Genomic DNA, 22,331 nt, shown 5'->3' on the forward strand with positions numbered 1-22,331 from the left:
CTTTGAGAGAGAAGAGAGAGTGACATTGAGGACACACACTCTCACACACGCTGAGAGAGGAGAGAAAGAGATACACCTTTAGAAAAAAATATGTAGTCAGCGCTTCAGGAATCGATGCTTTCAGGTGCTCTTCGAAATCTCAATTTTCCAAGCTCAGTTGTGGCTGCCAGTGGTCTCTGTGATTGGTTGCTGTGAACCAAGCAGTGCAGATGTTGTGTATCCAGGAAGAAAAAAAAGGAAATTGTCTTGATAAACACTCTGCATTAGGTGACGTCTAGACCGGATTCAGTCCCTATCAAGTTAAAAGCAAAGGAAATAAAAGAAAAAAGATTTATTTAATCTGTCTTGAAAGCTTTCTTCTTTGATATAAAATTGAATGAGTGACTAAGGACAGTAATAAGATGATAACAGTAGGGGATCTGAGCCTGGCAGACCTGCAGTATAGACTACAGGCTGGACTTGTAGACCTGCTGGTGGGCCTCTTAAAAATAATGTGAATTTCCTGTTGTCACGTGAAAACTGTGTGTGTTCAAGATTAGGTGATTACTGGTGTGTGTCATAGAACAGATTAGCTCCAGCACTCAGTAAGGTCCCTGTATGTGTGTGCTTAAGGCTATCAGACCAGTGTGGTAAGTTTTAGACCTTTGAAAAGTGTGGACATTTTGGTTGTTCCTCACTTTCTAAAACGCCCTCAGATGGCTGATGGTGGGTTCCTTCTTAATTTCAGGATTCAAGTTAGAATTAGGATTAAGACTTGGGCATTATGCAAGTGTCAGAAGAGCAGAAACACCAAATGATGGCAGAAATCCATGAACTGGTGCACCTGGTTAAACTGGAGTTCAACTCAGAGGACTTTGTCTGGATTTGGAGACATTAAAGGGCATTACACTGCTGTCAGCCAAAGATATTATTTGCTAATCAATGAAATAAAAAAGACTTAAAATAAATCAGACTTAATAATACATTTTTAAATTTGGGCTAATTTCCACCTAAAATTAAATTTCTCGTTCACGTTGATTCCTTTTACCATCTATCTCATTGTTTCAACTTTAACAGCAATAAAAACATAATTTAACCCTTTGGTTTTTTATATATTTAAACCCTTTCTCCAGTTGTAGTTTGAGGACATATTTAGCAGTCTTGTGTTGCTGGATGTGCAAGCTGTTATCTCATTTAAACAACACAGAGCCACAATTTTTGAGCTTGAAGTGAGGTTGGAGTCAGCTTTAAGAAAATTAAAGCATGTTGGAAGATTTTTTATTATTATTACAGAACAACTATAGCACTTAAAAAATATAACTTCTGGCATGAATAGGTAGTTTCATCTATAAATCAATTGTGCGTGAGTGTGTTCACATACCAGCCAGCACTGCAGGAAGGGGTTAATAAATGGAACACCCAGTCATCTCAAAAGGATGGTTAGTATCCAAAATAAAGAGTGACCCAAAAAGGTTTTAACCACTTTAAAAAAAAGTGACTAAAATGCTTCAGTGTTTCTTTCATATCGATTCATAATTGTGACAGGAGCAGATATTGTGTATGTTAAACTTTCCTCATCATCTTACTTCTGCTATTAATTATCAAATAACTCCATCTTGGGCAAACATCTCCTGGAAAATCTCTGTTGTTGACATTCTGGGTTTGTGGTTCCCAACATGTGGTCTGGTGGGGGTCCTTGAGAGGGCTCCAAATATAAAGTACATTTCTCTGTTTATTTCTTTCCTTTGTGTTGTGCAATGACAGCAAAGAATTACATTTTCCGAACCATATGTTTGTCGTTTCCTTCTGTCATCACCCGAGTACAGACAGTCATAAAAATCTCACATCAGCCCTCTCCAACCACACTCGCTCTGTATATGGGGTCTTTGGCATGAAAAAGAAACCCTGTCAGGGTATTTAATTGGCTGCCTGGTAGCAGGGTGGCTGTGGGACAGTGGGAGTGTGACGTGGAGACAGAGGCAGCGATTGGAGGGAAGACTGGAATTATAAGGGGAGGGTGAGCCGGAGTGAAGCGTCCCAAAGAGCAGCCGACCTCAGATCTGACATTGCAGGACGCGCACAAGTCTGTGGAGTCAGCCCTCCTCCGCCTTCTCTCACCATGCATCCAGCAAGACTCCCAGCTCGGCAGTGACAAGCGTTTCCGAAGTGACAAGTTTAAGAGCTGAGCATTGGCGCAGAAAGGCCGAAATCGAGGAGAAACTGTGCGTATTTCCCTGCACATTTTTCTTTACGTCGCTGGCAGTTGGAAGCAGGCGGAGTTAAGCCTTTCTGGGGGAATTTTTTTCTTATTCAAGGGGGAATATTTTGTTCCATTCTCTTCACCGACATGGAGTACACTTCATCCCCGAAACCGCAGCTCTCATCCCGGGCAAATGCTTTCTCCATAGCAGCCCTGATGTCCAGCGGGAAGCCCAATAAGGACAAGGAGGCGGAGGAGAACACCATCAAGCCTCTGGGTAAGAGAAGAATTGAGGAATTAAATCAGAAAACCTAAACAGGCTCAGCGTGAGTTTAGTTTTGGAGTTACGCTTTCGAATTGCTTCGAATTGCAGTTAAACAACCCATAATAAAAGCGAGTTTATCAGTGAATGGCGTTTGCAACCTCAGTCCCGAAGCAAGAAAATGTGGAAGCGTAAAAAAACAGTCAGTATTTTGAAAATAACGAGGCGTTATAATAAAAGGAAAATGCTGAAGACACAAATTAAATAAAGATGAACTGTGATAGCAGTGAGGTGAGGTTCTAGTCTGTAAAATGTAAAAGAAAATGAATGAGGATAAATAGAGTGACAGTAAACATCCATGCAATTTATTATAGACATTAATCAGTAAAAGTAACCAATGTGTTCAATGTAAGAGTTTTTAATATTTAAATGATTGCAAATAAAAAGGCTCTAAATTCACCTTGCGGCTTAATTGTTCCAATATTTAATTTCCCTGTATTTTAAAGAGCTTATATTTTCTTTTTTATTTCTTTATATTTTGTTTTGCCAGTCGAATCAACTAAAGACGAATTGCTTCTCCAAAATATCTGTTTAATTTTTTAAAGCAGGCATGTCAGACAAGTATTACACTTTAATTTTCAGATTTTCTGTAAGAATGTAAATTGTGCTTCTTCTCATTAACGACAGACGATATGTGTGTTTATTTTTATTTGACTTTATCCATGATAGAATTATGCATATGGCCGCTCTAGTAGAAATAAGATATTATATAATAAAAAGATTTATTACATTTATTATGCTGCAACACAACAGCATAACAGGATATTTTAGCAGAATGTGGTTACATACTTTCGTTTCCCTGTTTAAGACAAAATCTTGCAGTTGTTCCTGATGATATCAAAATCAAATGAGAATAATCATCCCTGTTTCTCCACGCATCCACCTTAATTAAATAAAATAAAACAGAGCAATTCGTGGAGAAGTCCTCCTGCAACCAACAGTCCCTGGCTGACCTGTCCTCTCTGGATGGGCATGGGGACTTCAGCGGGAGCGCGCCCGCCGTGTGCACGGAGCCGCTCATCCCCACCAACCCAGGCATCCCAAGCGAGGAGATGGCGAAGATCTCTTGCAGCCTTGAGACCAAAGAGCTGTGGGACAAATTTCACGAGCTCGGTACTGAGATGATCATCACCAAGTCTGGAAGGTAAACTACCGTCTATTATATTTTCATATTTTGATGTAACCTATTTATTGTCCCATAAATAGGCTATAAATATATCCGTCCACATAATTAATCAGAAAAATAGATGGGTGAGAGAAAAATAAAAGACAATATTGCGAGAAATAAAAATAGATAAATTAATTATGGTTCGTTTTTGTTTGGAATTTCTTTGTGACGTGCTAAGCCTTTTGAAAGTCGAAAAAATAAAATGAGGATAAGCTCCTCTGCAGCTCTGTCTGACTTTTCTTTAGATAGAGCAGCGATCTAAACAGGAAGCTGCAGACATCTGATGACTTCCCGCAGGTGCTGTGAAAGAACAGTTACACCGTGATCTAAAGTTTCACTGACCCAAGAGCCACCTGAAAAACACACCGCAGGTTACTGTGACATAAAGGCAGACACTGCAGCTGGTCGATGTAAACCTAAAATAAATTACGAAACGCAAATATCTAACTGACATTATTCACCAAATAAATAATATATTTATTAATATATATATATATATATATGTATATATATATATATATATATATATATATATATATATATATATATATATATATATAACATTATATTTATACACAGTTTTAAGGAAAACATGACGCAATTTTAAGGAACTGTGAACGAATTCGTGAAACTAGAACTGCATTTAACACATTTACGGACATTGGTGAGGCGTTACTAGCTTCAAACCCAGCAAATGCAAATTAATAATTCATTATTCAGAGCTGTACTCCTGCACCGAGTATCGCTTTAAAACACAAACTGTTTGTGAATATCCGAATAAGAAAAAAGTTTGTGCATTTACTTTATTTATTTTTATTTTATTTTTTTTTAGCAAGCGCTAAATTTAAAAAGACCAATGTTCTAACTCAGCAATTATTTCATTCTGCTCTAATAAAACACCATTAGGAGGATGTTTCCAACCATCCGAGTCTCTTTCTCCGGGGTGGACCAGGACTCCAAGTACATCGTGCTGATGGACATTGTCCCAGTGGACAACAAGCGCTACCGATACGCTTACCACCGCTCCTCCTGGCTGGTAGCCGGCAAGGCCGACCCCCCTCTCCCCGCCAGGTAGGCAGACCTAAACTCCCCATCACTCTCTCTCTTTTTAAAAATATGTATACCCTTTTTTAAATCCCTTGTGTAGACTTGAATTTGAATATTAAAATGCTCGAAAGACATTTTCAGTATTTTGAACGACTTTCCAAGTTAGATGAAATGACCGTAATTACGTTGGAAGAATGGGTGGATATTCGAAAAACCTGAGAATAATTAACTAATAATTTTTTCTGGCACTTATGAATGTTTTGTACCTGATTTATTTCAGTTGCAATACCAAACTTTATTCTTTATGAAAATATGGACACTGACTCTCCTGGTAGGCTATTGTTTATGTAACCTGACAGAGTTACATTTTGTCTTACCTTTAACTAAATATAATCAACTTATAAAAAAGTGGAGAGCAGACTTAAATTGATTTGATTCAAGAAACAGATCATCTGGAGGCCTCTTTTCAATAACTATTTATTCTTATTTATTTGTTTACATAGCTAGCCATTTATTTCAAGAACCTGAATTTTAGAGCAACATGTGTAGATTGCAGTCTTCACTTAAATGCTGTTCAATTAAAAAATGCATTGATATTAACATTATTAACGACTTTGCTATAGTTAGTCTGTTAAAACTTTTGAAAATGATCAAAAACCACACTTCGAGTAAGCGAAGATTAGGAATTATTAAATCTTACAAAATAAAAAAAACACAGCATATAATAATACTGTGTAAAAAAAACATTCTGACAAAGGTGTAATGCTGTTTAGCATTTAATGACTTTTTGTGGTAGTTTTACATGTAGTGTAGCTAATTCGATCTCACACCAAGCGGCTGTTGTGAATTTATAAACAGGGCGTGTTAAAGTAGGCCTACTTAACCTCATAATTATAAAAACAAATTCTTAAAATTATTCATTTTTAATTATTATTATTTATTTATTTATTTTTACATCACAGTATTTACTGTAATTTCAATTGATTGGTTAGTCGCTAAGCGACACTTAATTTGCCAGTTCGCTGAACGTTGATTGGGTAGGAAACGAACGCCTTTCAGCCAATCAGAAGTGCTGTTCTTTTCCCCCGCAGGTTGTACGTCCACCCAGACTCTCCATTCACCGGCGAGCAGCTGATGAAGCAAATGGTTTCCTTTGAGAAAGTGAAGCTGACGAACAACGAACTGGACCAACACGGACATGTGAGCACCTGATTTTTCTTCTTTCTTTTCTTTCTTCACATCTTTTTGCCTCGAGAAAATAAAAACAACACGTCAAGTATTTATCCAGCATTATGGAGGCTTTAGTGTTTCGAAACCCCGCGAAAATGAGTTAAGCTAGCTTCATTTCAGGCGAAATATACGACTTAAAGCAAATTGTTCTTTTAATCCCCCCTTCACTGACATCATCATGGCAAGCACAAGCAGAGACCAGAACAGTGCAGAAAAAATAATAATAATAACTGTCATCTATTAATAAGTCAACAGAAGGGCACAGTCTGGGAAACGCGGCAATTATTAGTTTAAAGGGTGTGTGCACTTTCTCAGTCCAAAAATAGCACCTCAATAGAATCTATTGAGGTGCATGTCTCCAAAACAAATACACGACGTGATCAGCACATAAAATTAAAAATGCTCTACACTCCTTTTGTTTATTTTAGCTTAGCCAGATTCTTTCTTTTATTTCTGCAGAATAACAGTGGAGTGTAGCAGTAAAAATAATGCAGTGTATACATATAAATACATATTATGCATTTAACATATATAATATATACAAAAGAATACATTGTAAAACTATTTTAAATAAAATAAAAATAACAGTAATATAGCGTCTTACCCCCAATAAATCCTCTCATGCTATCATACAAACTAAATACACACAAATCATTTACTCATCTGCCATTGTTTCTGTAACACTGCATCTTAAGTCTGATCATCTGAAAGGTCAGCAGCAACGATAAAGATATGAAATTTACTAAAATATCACAAAAATATAATGGCATTATATTTGGAATGTAGAAAGCGATTTAAACTTCTTTTTTTTTTTACTTTATAAACAGAATAATTGCCCACCTACACACACACACACACACACACACACACACACACACACACACACACACACAACAACAACAAAAAGTGGTGCGGAAATATAAGTTCTACTCTTGAAGACTGAAGTTATGCACATCATATTTTATAAAATAAAATATATTAGGAATGAAATTTTGATTTCCAGTAGCAGAAAATTCCGTTTTCTAATTTGAAGACATCAGTTTCAGGTATAAATCCATTTTTCATCTCTGAGCTTCTTAACTTGAACCTTTTTTCCAAGAATGAATAGTTGAGCCAGTGAGTGTGAAGCAGTATTTTCATATTTCAATATATTTTTTATACTTCATTTATTTTAATTTCCAAAACTGCAATTCATAGTAAGGAGATAAATAATGAAGCAAGAAAAAAGAAAAAATATCATAACCAAATGTAATATACATATAAGAAATTATATACATAAAACATAAACCACAGTATGACAGGGAGGGGCTAGATTAGAAAGACTCGGCATTTGTATACAAATTCAGTTTATTTAGCTTTACACACCTGGTGTTCAAAGCCTTTCACATTTATACTAAATGCCTAAAATGAATTTTTCAATGATTTTAACGGCAAAATTATGCTCCATGCAAAATTAATCTTTTCTCAAATACATTCATCATTTCTCCATTTTCCTTATTTTGTGGATCATCTTTGTGGAAATCTTATAAAATGAGTCACAAATGTCAGTGTAATTTTGTTTTTATATTTGTAACTTTGGGGAAATGTTTGGGAACTATTTTCTGCTGCACATTAATAGAATGCTTGTGGATTGCCGAGTATATCCAGTGGCAAAGGGGTGTGAATGGGATTGGGTAAAAGTAAACTGAAGTTGTGTGTTCACACAATGAATAGTCACTGCGACAGTATGTCTCCCTGGTATGTTTTTAATGGACAATAATAGTGCTTTGTGGTGCAGAGATAGAATATATAATCAAATAGAATATATCTGAACTTGATCTTGATGCACTCTGTTAACTCCAGTGAGCTTTCACATCATCATCATCATCATCATCTACATTTCACTGTAAACTAATTCTTGCTCTTCTTGTCCTCTGCAGATCATCCTCAACTCCATGCACAAATACCAGCCGCGGGTCCACATCATAAAGAAGAAGGACCACACTGCCTCGCTGCTCAATCTCAAATCTGAGGAGTTCCGCACCTTCGTCTTCATTGAGACTGTCTTCACAGCTGTCACAGCCTACCAGAACCAGCTGGTGAGTGATTGTTGACTCCTGCAGGCTTAAAGACTCTGCCAAAAATCTGCTGCTGGTTCCCATGAAATTTTTAAATTATAAAATTGCCACAAGCTCCATTTAAGAATCAGTCTGGAGCCTTTGATTGTATCACATGGGCCTTATCAGCACAGCGAGTTGTGCTGTCTGAGCACTTTAAGGACTTCTCATCCTTGGAAAGGGTAAAGGTTGAGATTAAAAGTGCACTTTAGACCTAACGAAGATCGAGAGATACTATGTAAAAGCTCAAGCATGCATCCACTTCTGCCTTTAAGACAGTATAGTATATATAATATATACAGTACAATGTGTACAACAATTATTATTTGATCGACACCATATACCGTATTTAAAGCTCATCTTTGTTGGTGGCTCATTGGTGGATGTATATCCAGTTTAAAATGTCATTTGTAATAAACGTTCTGAAGTCAAACTGAAATGTGTAAATCAAATAACAAAGTTGCTCTGCATAATAAAAATGCTGAATAGCTTGTCTGATGTCTTTATCCCCTTCTTTGTGCACCTTGTAAGTAGGTGAAGATGATCCAGAACAGAATTTCTATAAGAAAATCACGTTTCTTGTGATTTTTAATTATTTGTGAAATTCTCACAGTTTTCAACAATAAAACTAAAATAATTGATTTAAATTTTGTGACCAGCAAACCTTTTGGTGTTGTGCTGGTGGAAATAAATAAATAAATCTGGTCATTTAGAGATTAATTAATTTAATTGTAAAAGTCTCAATGTAATAAGAGCTTTTCCAGTGTGTCCCTTTATTTACTGCTTCTTTTGTAGCACAAAGAGCTTAGAGGTATTAAAAAATATGAATAGAAAAATATAAATAGCTTTAAAACCTATGCTTTGGGCTTCTGTGGCTGTGGTAGCTGCAGAGAACCAGCGTGAATAGACATGTTGACTCAAAAAAAAAAAAAAACAATAAAATGAGGTGTCAAACCTGACCCGACTGACTCGTTTCACTCTCCTGCTCCTGTGTTTTCCCAGATAACCAAACTGAAGATTGACAGCAACCCGTTTGCCAAAGGTTTCCGGGACTCCTCGCGGCTGACGGACATGGAGAGGTACATGGGATTCTGGGTCCTGCACTGTTTGTTTACCTCTCTCCCCACCGCTGCCGATAAGATACACGATTAGGGGGGAGTGTTAGATAGCCGGGGTTGCTGCTCATTAGTAAATAGAGAAGCTGGAGTGTTTATTTCCCTCTGTTTGTGTCAGTGGAGAACAGATAATCCATGCTCCACATACTGTACTCTGTCCTTCTTTCTGTTCTTGCTTTCAAATCTTTTATTCTTGTTTTCTTGTGTCTTCATACAACCCTTGTACTTTTTATTTCCCTGTCTTTGCTTTAATTTTATTCACCTTCTTTTTATAGTTTATATATTATTTATTTTCCCATTTTTGATTCCCCTCAATTCTTCTTTACTGTCTCCTTTTCTTTAAAATTTTCATTTTTCTCTTTATTTTCCTTTTTTTTGGTCTGTCCTCTCTATGTCATATTAGTCTGTGTATTAGTTGTATCCTTCTTCTTCCTCGTCTCTATTTCTACATCTTCTCTTTTTTATTTATTAGTTCACATTCTCTTTGCTTGCCTTGATCATCCTTTCCTTGTATTTCTTTTTTCTTTCGGTCTTTCCTTTCTGTCTTCCCTCTTTACCTTCTTTGTTCTTCATTTCTGTCTGTCTTATCTTAAACACATTTTAAACACTGAAACTCCCAGCTATCATCCTTGTTTCTTTCCCCCATCACTTGTGCTTTTTTCCCTCCTTTAGTCCTTTTATCTTGGTTTTCCTTTTGTTATATGTTCTATTTTCATTTCTTTATATTCTGCATGAACAAGAAGAGTTTGTCTGTCTTTTATGCACACACACACACACACACACACACACACATACATACGAGTTATAAATCACCCCTCCAAAGGATTTTTTTTCTTATGGACGCTGCCAAAACACACACTTCTCGTAATTCCCGATTCCGGCACTACGGCCAAAATCAGCTGACAAAATCAGACCATCTGCCCATTTCCTTCAATCAAATATCCCAAACAGAGACTGTCGAAAAACAGCCAGACAAACACTCCTCCTCCCTCCTTCTTCTCCTCTGTCTTTCTCTTTTTTGAGGGCTGTGAATTAGACCCGATCAATTGATCTTAGGGAGCTGCAGAAATCACATTAGTCTGGAGTCGGCCACTGCACTAAAACACACTGTAATTCAATTGGCTGCAGTGACTGATTGAAACCAGCATGCCCCGCCTCTTCCCCTCCTTGTTTGCCTCCCGCCTGATGCTGTGTATTGTGGGAGTTCACGGTGGCCTCTCTGCCGGAGGGGCCCGACGCTGATAAAAACACACACATTTGTACTCCTCTGCTGACAGATATTGCACTTTCCTAACCTAATTGGAGGCACGGGGGCTGCAAGGAGGGGGGCTGCTAATGTGAACGCATGGCTCTCATGATGCAGACCACTTGCCTGTCCACCCAGCCATGCACACGCACTCGTGAACACACACTACGCCCCCCCTCAACAATTTGTGTCACTGTGTTTGAGAAGTGCTGTCTGACAAGACTCAAATGAGCTAATGCACTTTGTGGGATAGTAAACACACACAGAAGACGCACACACAAACCAAAATCTACATGCACAGTCAACACAAACATTAAAATACACAAAAGGGAAATTCACATATAGACATGCTGCCAAAAAACATCACGTAAAGAGGAAAAATCCTGTTACTGCACAGAAACAAAGAATCGACCATAAGGCAGATACTAGGAAATTGCACTGGTGATAAATCTGTGACCCGTCAGTTTCAGTGTCACTAACCCCTGGACATTATACATTAGATTATAGGTGAAAAACCCAACTCATTTTTATTTGTTTGATTCTGATCTTGATGTTGTATTTGTTTTATGTTGTCAGACATTAATGGATAATCGAAGTTTTTATCAAAACTATTCAACAAAACTATTTTGCAACTATTTTATTAAGCTCCTAATATTCAAATATTCTAGAAATTGTGTTTTATAAAAAAGTGACATAGATTTTCCTTTTTTTAAGTCTGCATCATTTAAAATGACAAAAAGAGATTTATTTTGGGGCTCTCTCTTCGGCTTTTGCTGTAGGGAAAGTGTTGAGAATCTGATCCACAAGCACTCATACGCCCGGTCGCCGATCCGAACCTACGCGGGTGACGAGGAGAACCTGAGCGAGGACGGACACGCCTCACACACCAGAGGTAAACACTCACAAACGCACACACCACACATCTTGTGAAAGCATTATATTTGGTGAAGCTAGTACTCAGTAGTTTTTTCCTTTTTTTTCATCTTCCATATAAAATAGAAACTCATCATTCTCTTCATCATTTTCTGCAGTTACAATTTAAGTTAAGGAAGTTTATCATTTAAAAAATACAGGTGTACTAATATTTGAGGGATAATTACAGTGCCACTGATGACCGAACAGGACCTAGTGAGTGTATGTGGGAAGAAAACACTTTAACAGCTACTGATGAACAAATACTTGGAAAGTATATTAGTAAGAACTACAAAATGCATAATAAAAATAATATAGAGGCTATATGTCATATACACAGTATATGACAAATATAATATTTTTATATAGTATTGATATGAAGAGAAGTATCTGTGGTTCTTCTACTAAATTTAAAAGTGTTTGTTTTGGGGGGTGTTTGGAGCTTTATAACGTCATTGAGTCAGGAGAGAGGACTTCATTTTAGCTGATGCGACATCCAAAAATAACCAAGTCTGCAATGTCTAAAAAACAAGCAGCTAAGTGACAAAAAGGGCAGAAAGTAAAACTAGAACAAGAAACTCACCTTTAAAACATAACAGGAAGTATCACAGTATAAATAACTAATACTGAGAGATGAAGACAAACACTTTACATAATGAAAGATGCAGGAGAATAAAGTAGATCAGGGAAACTAGAAAGATGGCAAAACAAACAAATACAGCAGATGTAGTCCAAAAACCCAGAGACCATGACAGGAATTTAAAGTTGGTTTAAATCGTTTTATTACATTTATGTTAGCCTCTTTCTGAAATCTATTTGTATCCCAACTGAACTGACATTCATCTCTTTCTTGTAGGTTCAGCGTTCACCGCCTCAGATAACCTCTCCCTGAGTTCCTGGGTGACCACGACCTCAGGTTTCTCAGGTTTTCAGCACCCACAGTCCCTATCGGCCATGGGCACCGGCACTGCTTCCCTGCCCCACCCCATCCAGGGCTCCCTGCCCCCTTACAGCCGACTGGGCATGCCGCTGACGCCCACCGCTCTGGCTGGAACCATGCAGGGCAGCGGTCCCTCTTTCCCCTCCTTCCACATGCCACGCTACCACCACTACTTCCAGCAGGGCCCCTATGCTGCCATCCAGGGACTCCGCCATTCCTCCACTGTGATGACACCATTTGTATGACTCCATCCTGGGGAGGAGATGGATGAACCTCGCTCTGACACGCACCCCTGTTTCGGAGCATCAAGCTCTTTCCTCACTCCTCATCCAGTTTGTATCTTTCCCTTCGGTCTTTGTAAATAGCTCACCTACAGTGAGTGAGGTGACGGTCATGACATAAAGAGGATGAGGTGTACTGACAGCCAATCAAAAAAGGACTGTGGCGCCATCCTTTGGACCTGCGAAAACACCACCAGATCCTGTGGTTTCTATGAACGCTTAAAAGACACTGTACAAACACTTGTGACCTCAATACAAACTATAAAACCTAATGCAAGGTGATAACAGGAGCATGTTTGATCTTGGCCCTTCTTGAACAGAAAGTGGATCCTTGACTTATTTAAAGAAACAAGTAGGAAACCCTGTCTTCCCTTAAACGCACTAATGGCAACAGGGGCTCGACCGGGTCTAAAGATGGCAGGCAACTCTGTGGTCCTTCAAAATGACTCACAACTCCACCGGATGGACAATGAGGCTCAGTCTGTGAACATTTCAGCATGTCAGCAAGGCGGAGCAGCCATCTCAGGTTTCCTCTGTTTTGGAGAAAACCAGCCATATGTACAGTTCAAAGTTAGAACTTTACACTGTTTCGAAAATAATGTCAAAAAATATGTTAAAATGCATTGTACAAAGGCAAACGTGCTACATTTACTCATAGGAAAATTCTCACTGTGGAGATAAACAAATAATAGGACGCATGCTGACCGCAGTAGACATACACACTTTATATGGAAAAATATGAGCCAAAAAACTAATGAAAAGGTGGTTTTTGCTTTGTTTAAAGGACCAGTTAATGGAAGCAGCGAAGTTGCTCAAACCACAGATGTACTGAAAGAGCTGGATACCATGCTACTACTGCTGATTTTTTTTTCTTAGTGCCCATTTAAATCTCTATAGACATCTGAAACTGAAGGTTAATATGATTGCTGTTTGTTTAAATAATGTTTAATCGGTGATTTAGAGGTGATTTGAAAAAGATCCAAGCAAGAAGAGCTTTTTAGCATTTTTAGGCAATTTTCCTCATATTTTAGTATTGGTAAAAAAATGGCGCTCAAGTGTCATTCAGAGGTATCACACTTTTAATTATGTGTAACTTCAAGACAAAGTACAGTCTAAACTGTTGAGTTACATAACAGTTCACTTGCACCACAGTTGTCATGAAAGGGGAAATTAGCTACAGAGGCCATAAACAGTTTTTGTCACAGGCTGTAAATCTGTAATTCTCCTGTAAAGTTGGGCATTTTAACCTGGGTCAGCACTGACTCACTTTAGCAACAAGCCTCAAGTGGCCATTTGGGGAACTGCAGTTTTTGGCATTTCAATTTATTCCAGTTCTTATAATACATCCATGGTAAACACATGCAGACCTTTAATCTAAGATTCATCTTTGAATTTAACACAAACAAGTCCCACCAGGGACCAACAGCAAACTTTCTAGACAGAGGCAGAGATAACCCAAAGCTATCATGGCCTCGTAATCACCACGTTTATCTGGGATAGAAGTGACATAAAGTCGAGTTCTTCAGCATTTCATTTTTTTAATTACCTGATCTTTACTTTAGCATACAGTGTAGCTCAGTGACTTGTCCTTGACATTTGAAACTAACGATCCAACATGCTGTGTTTGCTCATCTCTGTGGAGTTGAGAAAGTACGCTTGGTTTGACAAAAGTCGTTCGGTTCAAGAATGATTTCACACAGACTGATGAATTTCACTATCTTTGTATAGTGACCGGACTCTACCTAAAATCACTTCAATTACACCTTTCTTTAAATAGCTGTATATTAATTTTGCTTGCTTTGGTTAAGTGGCCCTTGTAAATCTGCTCTGACTGGCCTCTAATGGGCTGAATTAAGACTCATTCACTGTAGTCTGTTTTATATCAAAAGGCACATAAAACAGTGTGAAATGTACAGTAGACATATAAACCCCGACTCCTCCTTGCTTTCAGCCTTTTGGTGGTCTGTCTTCATTGGGTGTTACAGAGCTGATACATGGCCGAATGTGTGTATGTGGTGACAAGACACACCTGGAAATATTGGCTCTTGGGTCTCATTTAAAGCATGCAGAAATGAGGAAGTTGGCTCACACACTCAGTTACAGTAATTTATTTTAAAAGGTCATTTTAGTCAGTATCTGTGGTCTATAACTGAATCCTATAAACTGGAGTTGATGATAAACCATCCAGGCCAATATGCAGACTGACATCAATGTAATCTGAACCTTTATGCCAGAAAAATCTAATTAGTTTGTACTCAAAATGTGTAAAGATTTACCTTAACAGTTCAATTAGTTCAACCTGTGCTGTGGTACAGACTTTCAGACTTTCATTTTAAAGATGAACTCCAAAGAAAATTAATAATCCCATCACTACTGATAAAATGTGTGGTATGGATGGAGGTTTTTTTTTTTTGGGGGGGGGGGTGTATTTTGATTAAAGGTGTCACTTTAACACTACTCTGCAGTTGCACAGTGATCAGCACAGAGAAAAGATTGAAATTATGCTGAAAGAGCAACATGAGTTGGTTAAACAAACACTGTAAATGTCCCAGTTTTGACTCATGCCATATATTTCCATCACACATAGCCTAACACAGCAGAACATGGGTGTAAGAGTTGGCAGTACTTGATTTTATCTCAGCTGTGTAGTGAGCAGGACGGGGAAATGTACGTGTTGTGGAAATCAAAGTCCTTTTCTGTTGTACAGCTTTGACTGAATGGTGATTTCCATGTTAATGTAAATGTTTAACACCTCTGAGTCGCAATTCACCACTGAAAATTATTTGTTTTTAAAATTGTTTTGTTTTTAATGCCATAATGCAAATACAATACCCAGTGAGATTGTGTTTTGATGATTTTTAAGTGCAATATATTTATTTTATTCTGCTGTATGGAAATAATGTGTAATGTACTATGACGCATTTAAAAAACGAAAAAAAAAAGTTATTTGTAAACCATGAGAAATATATATATATCACCACCCAGACACTGAGCGCCGTTTATTGACATATTTTTCATTTACATCTGATTGATCAAAATCACAGATACTCAGAAATGGAATGAAATATTTCTTTTTTGTCTTTTCTTTAAAAAAAATAGGTTACAATCAGGTATTTAGAAAGGTTTGTGTAATGCTGAAATAGAGTAAATATAAAAGCAAAAACAAGTATTCAGTATAAAAAAACAAAACAAATGAATCTTCATCAGGATTTAAGCTGCTTCAGCCCATCCTGCATCACCACCTAGTGGTCAGTCTGCATCCAAGCCTCACTTAATGCTGATGGTATGTTTTTTGCTCTCTGAAACTTTGAAGCTTCATGCACTTTGACAGCTACACTAATCAGAAACACCACAAGTTCAGATAATACCAAAGAGCTTTTGTGGTTGTGGTTATGCAAATGATGAGAATTTTAACATTTTCAAACTAACTAAGGCTGTGAGCTATAACACAGCATTTAACTGCATTCCGTTAGTGTTGTGGTTTATCTTTAAATACTCGGAAAAGTAATCTATTTTAGTTCAATACAGAACTCTTTATTTTACTGTGACATCGGGCAAACTAATACCAAATTATAAGCCATTAGATTGATTTTAGGTTTATAAACTGTATTCATTATAAAATAAAACCATGTTACAGGTTGGAGCAATATGGACAAGATCACAGGTGATAGCAGTAACTGATGCCGCAGGTTAACTGGAGTGAATTTGAAGCAGCTACATGAAACTCAGCTGCCATTTATTTAAGTCTTTACATCTGTGCTTCTCCACCTGACCTCCACAAAATTGCAGTGGAGGGGAAGTCAATATTTGCATCGGGGGCGGGATTTTTTAATTCAGTGGTGTAACATCAGGCCGCTGCTGCCCTGCTCCGACTGCTGGCTATAGAAAAAATGTGTGATATAAATGATCTAAGCAGGAGCTAAAAAAATCACACTATATCATCTCTTTAAAAAAGAAAAGTGTAATTTATTTTGAATAATTCTGCATGTTTATCTATTTATATATATATTGATTACTAGGAAACAAATGAAAGTGGTCACTGCATGAACAGTCTGGGTGTTTATATATATATATATCTCACTTATATTTAAAAACTACTGTATTTCCTGCTTTTCATAAGCATGGCAATGAAACCCTGATAAAAACCAGGACGCAGCAGTACATAAAAACTTTATCTGGGTGCAGAGTGTAAGAAAAAACATGAAGCACAATTAAGATGATACAAACTATGATCAGCACCAGTTTTGGTCAAGTTACTTGAAAAGGTACTTTGAAGGTCAGTTTAAATTAAAGAATTGCAACTTCATGCATTTATTTTTTTAAGCAGACAAACTTTATCCCAGTGCTTGAGCTAAATGCCTGAATGTGTAAAAAAAAAAAGTCAAATCATTTCTAGAATACATTAAAATAAACAAGAAAGAAATGAAATAATCTCAAAATCGACATCTTTTAATGCAATCTAGAACGTAAAAAAACAGAACACAATGTGTGCACTGATGACTCTGTTGCACACTCGCACATAAAAACACAAGCAGAGAAAGTCTTCTATCACCAGACGCATCACCCGCCACCGCGGACGAACTGACGGATCGATGGCTGGACGTTAGTCACCGTTTCACCAGGAAGAAGGCCCCACTTCTGCCTTGATAAGAATCGGTTACATCCTTTGAAAATAAATAAATAAACAAATAAATAACATCCAGCGTGGCTTTGATTGGATTAAAGGGAGAAGGGAAGGGCAAGACAAGCCACCATGAGGTATGGCCCAACAAATTGGAGCTAACAGTCGGGCCAGAGAGTCCATTTTGGGGCATAATTTACACAGTGAGGAGCATGAGCTGAATCTAATGTCATTTCCATCAATTTTGCATTTTGGACCCTTTTTTTTTGCCTCCCTCGGGCTTTTAGCGGTCATTTGAATCATCTGGCGGAGGACAGTCGGCGAGCATTACAATGTCGGAGACGACATTTAGCAGCAGAGTGAGAGGTGGTTCTTTATGGTGTGGTGACTGGCTGCAGCACAGCAGTGCGTATCCACGGCTGCACCATCTCACAAATGGCTAACAATATGCTAATAGGTTAAGAGTACTGAATTGCTCCAGACAAGACACTTAATGGATGCTTTATCTGCAGGTCAGGAGCCTCATCAGCTGCAATCTCTCCTGCCAAGACGTGCCAAGTCAAATTTAGCGATAAAGTGCTTTTAACAAACAGGCCGCAAAGTGCTTCAGGCAGGACAAAGGACACAAACACACGGGAGAGTTTGTGGTGAAATGTGAAACCTGTTGGCAAACAATGGAAAATTGTTTTAGAGGAAATACACCTTGAAAGCAAAGTTGTCCGAGGACAGACAGATACGACAGGAGTTCCTGACAAAGTACAGTCTAATTTCACTTCCTGCCCACAAACGGTTGGATTTCTGCTCAAGAGCAGATGATTTTGCCAAAAGGTTTCCCAAATGTAGTCTGACATTGACGCTGCTGCAGTGGTTTCCAGATTTCGTCTGATATATTAGTTTTAGTAATGCCATTACGAGATGAGAAAAGTAAGTACAGTACCTGACTTCTTCCGTATGCTTCACCACATTTCAGACGGATTTTATACCATTACATTCCCCCGACAGCTATGTTTACAGGGCTGATTGTGAAGCGTAGCATTGCTTTGAATATGATTTGACTATATAAAGAACAATAAAAAGACCTACTTCTTATAAATAGGTCGTTTTATTGTTCTTTGCTAGAAAGTAAATAAAACTATCAAAAAATGATTTTAGTTATCATTTAGACATCCATTAGTAGAGAATTATTAACTTTTATGCGCATAAGTCATAATTGCCCCGATTTTAGCTCTGTTTTGGTCTCCACCAGCTTCTTTTCAGCAAAGGAGGAGCTTTCCCTGAAAGCAGATTCAAATTATTTTAGAACACGAACTGAGAAAACCAAAAGCATCAACAGTAAAGAGCAGAGCAGTGATAATTCCCACTTGTTACCAGAGATGGGCAGTAACAAGTTAATAGTAACACATTACTGTAATCCAATTACTTTTTTCAGGTAACGAGTAAAGTAAGGGATTACTATTGCAAAAAAAACCAAACTAGATTACTGTTACTTTCCCGTAAGCACGCTGCATTACTGCGTTATTAAACCGTGATTTTGTTTGTGAGAGTGTCTCATGACAATGACGTGTGAGCGTATAACGTCTATGGCAGCAACAGACGTGTGTAGATCAACAATGGATAATATGGAGTGCGGGAGAGAGTACGACCATGCAGCGTTTAAAGCTTGAAAGGACTGACATCACTTGAGTTTGATTCCGTAAAAAGTGACAAAAACATTAGCATCCGCTGTACACTCTGCATAGGAAGAAAACTTCTTTCTACAGCGAAAAATTTAACTTTAAATCTAGCACGCAGCCACGGGAATGTAAAATTTACAGAGAAACCCCCGGATCCCCCCACTGACATGTCGCTGCAGCACCAGGCAAACCTCCACCGGGCCCACTCCTGCTAAACAGGTAACAATAGATTTAAGAGCGACAGGCCTTAGTGCCGCCAAATCTTTGATTTTATTTGTTTTTTGCTGTGTTTTACTTGCATCTATTAGAAAGAGCAAGTGCAAACACAAAACATTATTTTATTTTATATGTTGGAAAATGCAGAAAATAGGTTTAAGCGTTCAACAGTCAAAGACTGTTGCATTTAATTTAAGTTAAAAGATTAAAACTAATAAAAGAAGTTTTAAAAGAGACTTTTTCATTTGATTCAATTTTACATGATGGATTATGTATAAAAAATAGAATTGGGCTGAAAGGTCAATTGCTTTATTACATTTTTAGGTTGTGTATCGTGTTTTTAAAAAGAAACTAAGTAATAAAGTAGCTAATTACTTTTAGAAATAAGTAATTAGCAAAATAACTATTTTGAAGTAACTTGACTAGCACTGCTTATTACTACATGCAACTAATTAATGTCACAAGCAGCCATTTCATCTTTTGCTAATACAGCGCCCCCTGTTGTGTAGATTTGGCATTCGTGAAATACGTAGCTTACTAACCCAAACCAACTTCTGTATCAAAAATGCAGCTCTTAAAATGACAGTCAGCTTAAAACTCCCTTTTAACAGTTTTAACCTGACCCAACACTGGGCAGTGTGATGGCAGTGCACTTTATTTACAGTGTGCTTTACTTACGGTGCTTATGTGGGCAGCTTTTCAGCTCCTCACCGCCAGCTCGGCTTGCCTGCAGCTGTTGCTGCTACTCCTTCTCTTCCTCGGGCCCCAGCTTGCTACTAAAATAGGAGAGACATGATGGAACTAATGAAGGTGAGCTCCACCTTCGCCTGCAGCTCAGCCACAAAACACACCCCACCACACAACTCAAAATGATACACAATAGCCTGAAATTGGGTGAACTTGGAAAAAAAAAAAACACAAACAAGTACAGATAAATTGCATTGGAAAAAAATGTATATATTGAAACTCTTCATTGGTGTTGTGCAATACTGCAAACTTCGGTGTTGATCTGATACCAAGTAAATACAGGGGCAGTATTGCCGGTACTTCTCACTTATAAAGGGAGCTTATGAAGAGAGCAGTCTGTTTTGCCTTTTGAGATGAATTCTCGTCAATTTGCACATTTGGAACATGTTTGAGGTACTTTTATCATTTCTAAACAAAGCTAATAATTAATCCAAAAAATTCAGTGGGCTATATACTGAACTTAGAGGATAGAAATACAAAGTTTTGATCCTATTATTACGGTGGCCCTGAGAGGCCAAACGGACTGCAACTTAAGGAAACACCAGCAATAAGAAAAACGCTGCAAAAGCACAAAAAACACAACGGAAATGGGAAAAAAGAAAACAGAAATAGGAAAAACAACAGCAGAAATGGGAAAAAAGAAAACAGAAATAGTAAAAAACAGATTTCCAAAAGCACAAGGTAAGTGTTTCTGGGGAGACAATACCGATGGACCAGCTGCAGGAACCAAAATATGCTAAGAATTGCGCAGGGAGACACTTAAAAGAAGTAGAGGATCTATCGGTTTTGTCAGGAAAGAAAAGATGAGAAGTAGGTGTGTTAGCCTAACTATTAGCCTAAAAATCTGTCATCAGCATTATATGAATCATGATAAAACACACCTACCATTTTTTCGGTTCCTGCAACTGGTCCGTCGGGTTATTGTCTCCCCAGAAACACTTCCCTTGTGTTTTTTCCTATTTCTGTTGTCGTTCTTCCTATTTCTGTTTTGTTTTTCCCTATTTTCGTTGCAGTCCGTTTGGCCTCTCAGGGCCACCGTATGCTAGTACCATCCAAAAGCAATATCAGCGTTCAATCCACCCACCTCTGTCTCACATTTTCACAAAAAATGTTAACTTTGTGCAAATAAATCCATGAGAAGAGACTGATGGCTCTAAACTGACTGCTGACTGTAGGTGTGAATGTGAGAAGATGTGGTTGCCTGGCTCTGTGTACATCTCCAGGGTGTACCCTGACTTTAGCCCTGTGTGATCTGGGATAGGCTCCATCACCCCAAAACTCAGTTAAGAAAACAGATATGTGGAATTCAGCATTAAACCAAGGAATGTAAAATCAGGCAGAAGTAAAGACAAAATGGGAGACAAAACATCTCAAAGTCTCAAAATAAGGGATAGATATTAAGCTAATAAGTCATCTTGCTTCCTTATTCCTTGGGGAACTTCTCATTGCCTGCTCCTCCTGAACGGAAGTTCTGAACAGCAGGTGGGCGGGGCTTCTGTTCTCACATTCAGACCTGTGTACCCAAGATGACCATATAAGAGATCTCTGGTCTCCTTTACAGAACCAATAGTAGAAAAAAAAACTTTACTTATTACTCCACTAAACTCATTACTTAACATGATCATGTTTACTTTGAACATCAACCCCTGCAACAGAAAAATATAAAAAAGTTTCTGTTGTATATGGTCAATCTATTGTAAAGTTGTAATAATGACTTTTGTCCTGTGCTCTTGGTTGGTTCTGTCTTGAAAAAGGTTTTAATCTCAGGCAGACTTCTATTTGGTTAAATTAAAGGAAAATTGAATTATACTCAGTATGGGACACTCCTTGATCAGTACAGTGAAACTCAGAGTAAATATCAAATTTGAGCTCTAAGCATATGCAAAAACAAAGGGATTTTTTTTCCTGATGTAGATGCACTTATGTTAGGCACCAATTGAATCACAAGATAATCACGTAAATCACAACATATCCTGTATGCACAGTGCTTCTGACAGTCGACAGCAGCACAATTACACTAGCCAGAAGACACAAACAGAAGTTTTACTTGCATTAATGGACACACCCAAAGAAATTCACTTAACATGTAATATAATTACAATGAAACCCATATATTCTAGCCTACCACACATATACTGTATATTAGTATCGACAGATATGCTTTATATGAAATGTAGAAAAAAAACTATTTTAGTGGTCTTACAAGCACAGCACGCAACATTAGCTAAAGGCAGGGCGGCATGAAGAAGTGTCTGACCATAAACTAGCAAAACGTTCATGTAGATATATATATATATATATATATATGTGTGTGTATAAAGTCTGAAGTTTCAAATGTAATATATACTCACCAGATGCTTTATTAGGTACGATTGCTGTTACAGGGTTGGAACCCCTTTTTCCTTCAGAGTTGCCTTAATGTCTTTGCGGCAAGATTCAACAGGGTGCTTGAAAAATTCCTGAGAGATTTTTTGATACATATTGACATGATAACATCACACTTCCATGATGTGAATCTCTCTTTCCACCGCATCCCAA

General features: G+C 37.8%; 1 protein-coding gene and 1 long non-coding RNA gene across 4 annotated transcripts; one reads left to right on the forward strand and one right to left on the reverse strand.

Annotated features, from left to right (window-relative positions):
- Positions 1 to 1,921: 1,921 nt before the first annotated feature.
- tbx20 (T-box transcription factor 20) lies at positions 1,922 to 16,868 on the forward strand. Of its 3 annotated transcripts, XM_025911585.1 has the most exons (9): positions 1,922 to 2,201; positions 2,295 to 2,456; positions 3,408 to 3,645; positions 4,576 to 4,740; positions 5,808 to 5,916; positions 7,866 to 8,024; positions 9,045 to 9,121; positions 11,180 to 11,295; positions 12,172 to 16,868. In XM_025911585.1, exons 2-9 carry the CDS (start codon positions 2,327 to 2,329, stop codon positions 12,498 to 12,500), a joined length of 1,323 nt encoding a protein of 440 aa, XP_025767370.1. In that variant the 5' UTR covers positions 1,922 to 2,201; positions 2,295 to 2,326; the 3' UTR covers positions 12,501 to 16,868. The 3 variants fall into 3 exon arrangements, with proteins under 3 accessions (XP_025767370.1, XP_005455189.1, XP_003450305.1); XM_005455132.4 differs by having other exon boundaries at positions 1,922 to 2,456; XM_003450257.5 differs by having other exon boundaries at positions 1,923 to 2,456; positions 11,183 to 11,295.
- LOC102076706 (uncharacterized) lies at positions 16,695 to 20,717 on the reverse strand. The gene is made up of 3 exons (XR_266580.3): positions 20,679 to 20,717; positions 19,725 to 19,822; positions 16,695 to 17,200 (listed from the first exon to the last, which is right to left on the reverse strand). It is a non-coding gene; the product is annotated as an uncharacterized LOC102076706 (long non-coding RNA).
- Between the last annotated feature and the right edge of the window lie 1,614 nt (positions 20,718 to 22,331).

This window comes from Oreochromis niloticus, linkage group LG11, assembly GCF_001858045.2.
Source record: "Oreochromis niloticus isolate F11D_XX linkage group LG11, O_niloticus_UMD_NMBU, whole genome shotgun sequence".
In the NCBI taxonomy this organism is placed as follows: Eukaryota; Metazoa; Chordata; class Actinopteri; order Cichliformes; family Cichlidae; genus Oreochromis; species Oreochromis niloticus.